General features: G+C 34.3%; 1 protein-coding gene across 1 annotated transcript in view; it reads left to right on the top strand.

The window, feature by feature from the left end:
* The first annotated feature begins 666 nt into the window (after window positions 1-666).
* Window positions 667-8370, top strand: part of LOC107288342 (contactin-associated protein-like 4) — a 238347-nt gene continuing 230643 nt past the window's right edge. Inside the window, exon 1 of the mRNA XM_029284329.1 lies at window positions 667-751. Coding sequence (XP_029140162.1) covers window positions 667-751 — 85 coding nt within the window. The remainder of the gene's footprint in view (window positions 752-8370) is intronic.

Raw genomic sequence — 8370 nt, 5'->3', positions numbered from 1 at the left:
TCTCTTCCTGCAAATAATGTAGCTGCTGAAAGTTAGCTTTAAATGCAGAATGGAGGAAAGGAAGCTTCTGATGGCAACAGATATACAGCTTCATTCTGCTTTCTGCCCTTTTTCTCGCTCCATTTCCCCTTTGTATGGCATGACCATAAAGAATTGGGTACAGTCACCATCCAGCAGGAAGACTGCTCTTGGCACACATGTGCAGGCTGTTCTCTTTATTGTCTGGTTTTCATCATAGACTCACATTTCCTACCTGTCACCACAAGGGGTACCCGGGACACATCATGAACAGGAAGCTTCAGTAACCAAACTGTACCGGGCAGCCTAGCAGTTTAGCTTTGAGTGATTCTGTGAAATTAGAGATCCGTGCAGCAGAATCCTCTCTGGGGATTGCTGCTGTTAGGAGAAAAAGAGCAGATCTTGTGCGCTGCGTGTGTGTGTGTGTGTGTGTGTGTGTGTGTGTGTGTGTGTGTGTGTGTGTGAAAGAGAGAGAAGACGCAGAGTGCATCTGGCTGAACCATTTGGCTACTGGGAAGCCCTAAAACACAGAGAGAGAGAGAAGAGAGAAAGGAAAACAGAGGAAGCTGGAGCACAACTGAAGTACAGAGCAGCTGGGTTTGTCTCCTGGTACTCTTGACACTTTGGGGTGCCTCATTCAACTAGACCATGGATTCTTGTACTGAAATCTTCTTCAGGCTGTTGTTTCTGGTACCTGTCCATCCTTGGAATATACTAGCAGCTGGAGACCTCTGTGAGTATTACAAATGGATATTAAACTTAGACTCGGCTGTTCTGCAAACTTAGGACTTATTGTAATGAAATCTAGACTTTAGAAAGGGAGTTTTCCAAATAAATCAAGGCAGCTGCAGTTGGAACTGCAAATAGATGGGATAAAAAGATTTCAGATGCTGAAAATGTCCTTGTGTTTTTCATTTACTGATTTGACCAGATTCTGATCAGAGCAGTTTAGGGTGTGATAGCCTCTAGGGAATTCACATTTCATTGTTAATTGCATGCTGTACTGTATTTCTTTGCCTCCCACCCCCCACCCCCACTGGACCTATCTTTTATTCTCTCCCCCTCCCCACCTGCGCTTTTAAATGTTTACTATAGAGCAGCACAATATTTAGCAAGGAGTTGAGTCTTTCCTGGGAGACTGCTGGCATGCTGGCTGGTACCCTCTGCTGCATCAGTTTTGCATTTAGCAATGTGCAGTTTTATGAACAAGGATGCTTTTCTTGAGTGAAGGAAGAGTAACTCTCTATTCCACAACAGCATAGCAAATGTAGAGGACAAGATTTTATGGGATGTTCATTGATTAGGGAGAGAGTAATGTTCATGGGTGACCAGACAGTAGAAGGTTAGCGGCAGTGTGAAAACGGTATTCCTCCTTTCTTTTTTCTTTTTGAAAAGGCAATAATTTGTAAAAGAAAGCCCTGTGCATCTCCTGAACTTAAGAAAGTTACTAACTTAGTAATCAGTATTTCTTGTAGATATGGGATAAATAGGTCCCAAACATGACTCAGACATAATTATATGTACAAAGTACATTATAGGCAAATGTATGATAGCACTAGTATGATAGCATTTCTACCCACAATTAAATGCCCCACTTAATAAAAGGCTTAAGTTTGCATTAAATATTTTAACTGGGGTGCAGTCCATGTATTCAGATTTGCAGTTCATTGATGGAAGTTTATGTGATGAGGAGACGGGGCGAAGGAAGGAAACAAGGAAGGGGGACTTGAGTTAGAGGAACTGGGAGTAGAACAGATTTATAAATAACATAGACACAGCATTGAAAAGAAAGCTACCAACAACAGTGAAGAAATAAATCAGGAGGAAAGTGGAAGTCGGATGATTTCACTGGCCATGCTTTAAAAACTGAAATGCAATCATTAAAAAATCCCATTCTCTGCAGTGGTAAATTGCCTGTGTGTGTGTCTCTCTCTGTATGTGTCTCTCTCTGTGTCTGTGTGTCATTCATTCATATTACTTCATTTGACATTCAAGTGCACGAAACAAGTTTTCCCTGTAAACTCCCTGCTGCAGTGTATCTAGGTGCAATTTGTAAATTTATCATTGTTCCGTTTTTTTTTTCCATTTCACGATTTCATCCCTTTGTCAGAAGAATATTGAAACTGAATTGCACTATTTGGTAGATGCCTCTTCAATCTATAGTAAAATAGGACTTCAGGAACTATAACGGAGCAGCAAAGCACTAGAGGTCACTCTTACAATTTAGGAAGCAAGGCTGGAAGTAAATTATAGCAAACATCTTTTTGTTCTCCATAGAATTATGATGAACAAAAACATCAAAGATCATTGCAGCGATTACTGCCTTTACTCTATGACACATTTTGGAATTATACATCTCTTAGGTCTTATGAAGGCATTCTTTTTTTGTTCCATAGTTAATTTGGTGAGAACCAATAATTAAAATATCTTGGCAACCTAATGATTTCTGTAGCCATTTTGAGATGTTACAGATGATGAATATAAAACCCAAAGATCCTGCAGAATTTAAAATAGTTTGCAATATTGATATAAACCAATTTATGCATGGTTCCAGCTCTAGCCAAAATAGCACAGCATAGGTCATTGCCTTGATTATCTGTTTGATTTTTAATGACATTAGGTTTAATTCAGATTTAGTCACTCTTACCCACTAATATTGATGGGACTTAAGATACTAATTGCTAACTTACCCAACTGACTTCAGTGAGACTGATACCTATTTAAATTAAACTGGATCCATTTCAAATTTTAAACAATTTTCCTAAAATTGCAATTATGAATTGGTCTTACATAATTAATGTATCATATGATTAAAAGCAGGTTCATCTCATTGGTCAAATTTGTCAGGAAATTTTGTTTTTTTATTACTGTATCAATATTTTTTATCATTTATAATTAACATTTTGCCTTGAGTGTCTGTATAAGTTCATTCACTGCCTATATAGTGACATCAGTGGACACTAACAGTATCATTCCAAATGTTTTCATATTTTTATACACTTATTTCAATCATCTTATGCAGATATAAGCTTCACTGTACTCAGTAATATTTCCTACAGAGTCAATAGGCATAGGGTCTCATAAAATTAGAATATAGTTCTTCTTACCGGTTCTTACAGTTCTGACTTACCTTTTCACATAAATGCATATGTGAGAGTATGTAAATGGTGTCAGCTAAATCCTAAAGCTTTCAAGTTCAATCTATTTCCTTAATTCTTCTTCTTCTTCTTTTTTAATTGGGGATTCTAATGCAAGACCTTAAAGTCCTATTTAACCTTTTCCATGATCTCAATCCTTGCTTGGGACAGTATCTGTAAGAAATTAGAGATCTCTCAAGAGCTGACTTATATATTACTGTACCAATATAATAGTGTTTTGCTACTTACTCTAAGCAACATATTTACAGAGTTGACTACATGAGCCAGAGATAAGAACTTCTAATGTTCTTATTTAAGTTATTTGAAACAAGCAGATGAACAATTTAGAAGAATTCATACATTATGACTTTTCCTTCGAGATGAATATTGCCACATGGTTTCTCTTGGAAAGTTTTCATTCTGAACAGTGCAGACAATTCAGTTCCAAAAGCTGTTTCTTCCTAAAAAAAATCCAAATTTCTGAAGCAATTGGAAGATCTAGGCAGTCCTAGATATGAAACAATGAAACAGCATCCCAAAACATTAAAGGACAACTAAAATCCTTAAAAGTATACAGCTATGTTTTAAGTGTAGATTTTGTTGTTTAAACTTCTTGACTATTTTGAAGAAAGTTCTATGATTAGTAACATTTTCCTAGTCAACTGTCAGGAATGGAGACTTGAAAGTGTTGTCTATATAACAATACCTTTCAAACTTTGTGGGAAAGAGATGCTGCAGAAATCATAATTAAACTTTGTATACAATTCACTGCTTTAAAGTAGTAACAATAATTAATCAAGGTGTGGATAAAGTCCTGCAAACAAGTTCTCAAAACATTTTGTTTCTTTCTTTGTTTCAGCAAAAGAAAACTTAGAATTGAGAACATTTTTAAACTTTAAATCTTCATATCAACAAATCTAATTGAAGATAGCTAACTAGCCACCTCTAGTACCATTTCATAGGATAGGTATTTGGACTTGCTGTTAATTATGGGATGGAGATTTTGAAGAAGAAAATTAATTTAATAGTGGTAAAATGTAATGTAAATAGGTGTCCAGAAGTAATCCCCATTAAATTCAGTGGGACTGATTCAAGTGGATTTAAGCTTCCTTCTGGACTTTTTATTGTTCCAGTACACCATAAAAAGCCTTGGAACATTTTAGTAGGAGCTAATGGATATGCTGACAGCTCAGTTCTATATGCATCTACGTAGAAGACAATTTAATGACTGTTGAGAAACTGAATACAGAATTCCAGCTACATGATAGGAGCAAATCCTATTAAGTTCACTAAGAGTTTAGATTGTATGCTGAAAAGTTTTGTATGCTCAATTGCCTTTAATTCTATAAATATCTATAGAGCTGGAGCAATGAAATTATATGAGTATCAATTCAAGATCTAACAAAGACTAGTATTAAATTATATGAAGATTCATCATAATCTTTCGTGGAAGTTAGCTTCTGCTGGAAGAGAAAGGTCATATAATATTTTCTATCACTTGACATTTGGTATTTAAAAATAGAATTATCATGATTATGTATCAGTTTACAAACTGCTTTCACTAGTCTGACTTTATCTGACATGAAATAATTCTGTCTGTGCAAATAAAATCAACTCAACTTATAACTGATTAAGCAATTATTATGACAGTGTTATTATTAATAATAAATATTAATAATTATTTGTATGCATCAGAGCATATAATTAGAATCAAACGAAAAAGCAGGAATTCAAAAAAATCTCTCATCTAAAGTCATAAGTCTAAGAGACACTATATGGAAGAAGGGAGAGTTAACCAATAGAGGAAGAGAATGGAGATGGCAAGAAATTAACCTGAATTAACATGAACTTTAAATTTGTTTTAATTGAAGAAAGAGGTGACAAAACTTTAAATTGAAGTTCTTACAGTGTGTTGGCACTACAGTATACAGGATTCATTGCTAGTGATTTTAGTCCCACCGTATTAGTGGAGTATGTCATATTGAAGAAGGGAATTTAGGGAATGCTTCACAGAAAAAAGTGAAAAATAACATCATTATTATTGTCCCACAGGCGCTTTTTCAAAAGGCAACTGGACTTTCTGTGTTTGTTTTCTCTTGAAGATGTTTTGCTTCTCATTCAAGAAACATCCTCAGTTCAGAAGATGCTTTTTGGGCAAGAAGTGAAATGTCTTCAAGAGAAAAAAAAAAACACAAAATGTCTTCAAGAGAAAAAAAAACACAAAAAGCCTAGTTGCCTTTTGAAAAAGCACCTTTGGGACAACCATGACCTGGATGACTGAGAATCTCCATAAACATCATTACTATTGATATTGAAACATACTGTAGGTCAAGAAGATAACATGAGAGAAAAGGTGTTATTAAAGGTTAGCAATCATATAAGATTAAAAAGAGGCTTAGTTTAATATAACATGGATTGACTGCTATTATCTCAACCTATAAATCAAGACTGGAATTTACAAATAATGATCCTGTCTATAGAATTGTTTATTTAGAATTTGTGTCTATGGTTATAACACTTACAATCTAGAACCATATCCTAGTTTTAATTACTATTATTAATATTCTCACTTCATGAATTATAATCAAGATGCAGAAGTTATGATATTAGAGGTGAAAAATCTTACAGGAATCTCATGATCCTAATTACCATGTCCATAGTACTTCTCTCAGTATGTGTGTTTGTTTGTATGTATGTGTGTGCATGTGTATATTAAGCATTTATCTGTAATCTAGGTATGTTGAAAATGTGAAAACATATTGTTAGCCATTCTCTTTCTCTCTCTCTTTTTCTCTCTCTCTCTCTCCCTCCCTCTCTCTCTCTTCTTTGGAATTATCATAATTTCTTCATAAATTTACATTTTTACAATAATCTTGGATTTCAAAAACACAAAATATTTTTACTTATATTTCCTATTTCTAAATCACCCATCTCTCTCAGATATCTACGATAATAATAAGAAAATATTTTCAGCAGCAATTCTGTTACTGCTGTTGTTGATTTCATTAATACATCCATTGCTCAATCAGTAATTAATTAGCTACTAGATAATTACATAATATTATCTATGTTTCAGAGCATAGCATCAAGCAATCCTGAAAGAAAAGAAATCCCCAAATAAATAAACCAATTAGGAAGAATATTTTTGGGTCTCCTATATTTTGCTTCTGTCTACTAATTTGTTTTATATGTTATGGATATGAGTGCATTAACTTCTGTTTGCAGTCATCCTGCAGATTATAGCCAATAAATGAAAATTTGAGAATATAGTATTTATCATGGCTTTTAACAGCCTGTTTCTGGTCTAACATAAGTGGCTCCCCTGGAACTACTATTTGTGATGAGCTGACCAAGTTAATACTCATATGAATAAGAGGATAAGAAAAGCCCAGCTAGAAGGCCAAGGGCCCACAGAGTCTAGAACAGAAATATCCAACCTCGGCAACTTTAAGACCTTTGGACTTCAACTCCCAGAATTCCCCAACCATCAGTCTCCAGATTTTAAAGTTGCCAAGGCTGGTCTAGAACTCTTTATTACCCTGTAGCCAAAATAGACAAGTAGGAATTGTCTGATAACTTATATTGCCCATTCTCAATCTTTTGAAATGTTCTGTAGTGTTAAAAAAATGAGAACAAAATGTGTTTTTGGAAAAATATGTTTTGAGAGGAAAATGGGCTTAATATACATATTCAAAATCACAAATTATTGTTAGAATGGGGTGGATTGCAATTATGAACATATGTAAGTGAACTAGAAACCACATTCCATATCAGATAATTGATGTATTTAACAAAGAAAGAAGGAGAGTGAATTTGCAGTTACCAAGAAAATGTGTTCTATAAATAATAATTCTATAGACTCCACTGGAATCTTATTTGCATAAAAGCAGGAGGAGGTTCAAAGGACTATATATTGCCGCTAGTGAATTTTCCTTCTCTTCACTAATGAAAAAGAAACATAGACTAAAATGTAAAAATGATACTGTTGATATCCAAGTTAATGAATACCTTCAGTGCAATAATTTGAAAGGTGACTGAAACTTATATGGTATGACATTTTAAGTAATCTTAAATTAGTAACTACAGAATTATGAATTAAATGCCATATTTATAACAGTCCAGGCATGAAGGTTATCTGAAGGGTTTAAATCATAAAAGATTAAAAAGAAGTAGTAGTTTATCAACTGGTAAGTGGATCTACTAATTACTTTTTTTATTAATCATATCTTATTACTTTGTATCACTCAGGAACAAGACATGGTGCATTTCTAACTGTTTAACAGTTTGTTTGTTTATGCAACAAATATTTTCACAGTTAAAACATTAACATATGTGGTTTTGAGAAATAATTGCAATAGTTTTGTAGGTGAACAGACACTAAAGGTTAGATTAGTAGTTAGTATATTCTTTACTTTTGAACATGATAATAGATATAGAATTAAGATGATAAATTTATCATCTTTCAATATTGTAATTGTTTTAACTCTTAGTATAGAACATCTAATTGCCAAACATGCCTATAAGAGGAGACCCCTGTTTGCTGCTTTCATAGACCTTACAGCAGCATTTGATATGGTAAACAGAGAAGTACTATGGAGTAAATTGACATCACTTAAGATAGAACCTAGACTCCTGGCTTTGATTAAAGCCCTTTACACAAGTACCTGTTTGAGAGTGCGGTATGGGGTTAATGGGGCTCTGACTAACAGGATTCACACAAATAAAGGGATAAGGCAAGGGTGTATCCTGGCCCCATTATTATTTAGTTTATATATCAATGACTTGCCAGGGTTAATGAAGGATCCCATGGTACATATGCCGATGATCCCAAATACTTACTGTAATAGCTTGCTTTATGCCGATGATATGATTTTATTATCATATTCACAAGTAGGATTACGTAGGCTATTAAGAAGATTCAGCTCTTACTGTCGGGATAACTCCCTAATTATTAGTAAAACTAAATCAAAAATAATAGTGTATGGAAGACACCATCAGAGACATAAGTGGCAATTGGATGGTGAACCAATTGAACAGGTTAACACCTTTGTATATCTGGGCATAACTTTTTCCAAGACTGGATCTTGGGCTTGCCATCATCAACAAAGTACATTTAGAGCAAAAGCCCGCCTGAATCTATTGCTTAAACTAAAAAACCATAGTTACCCAGGGTCCTTAGCCCCATTAATTAAGGTATATAAAGCTAAGGTTACCA

Source organism: Protobothrops mucrosquamatus, unplaced genomic scaffold (assembly GCF_001527695.2).
Source record: "Protobothrops mucrosquamatus isolate PMUCROS unplaced genomic scaffold, P.Mucros_1.0 scaffold537, whole genome shotgun sequence".
NCBI lineage: Eukaryota > Metazoa > Chordata > Lepidosauria > Squamata > Viperidae > Protobothrops > Protobothrops mucrosquamatus.
The sequence above is the reverse complement of the archived record's forward strand: the minus strand, read 5'-3'. Positions and strand labels throughout refer to the sequence as shown.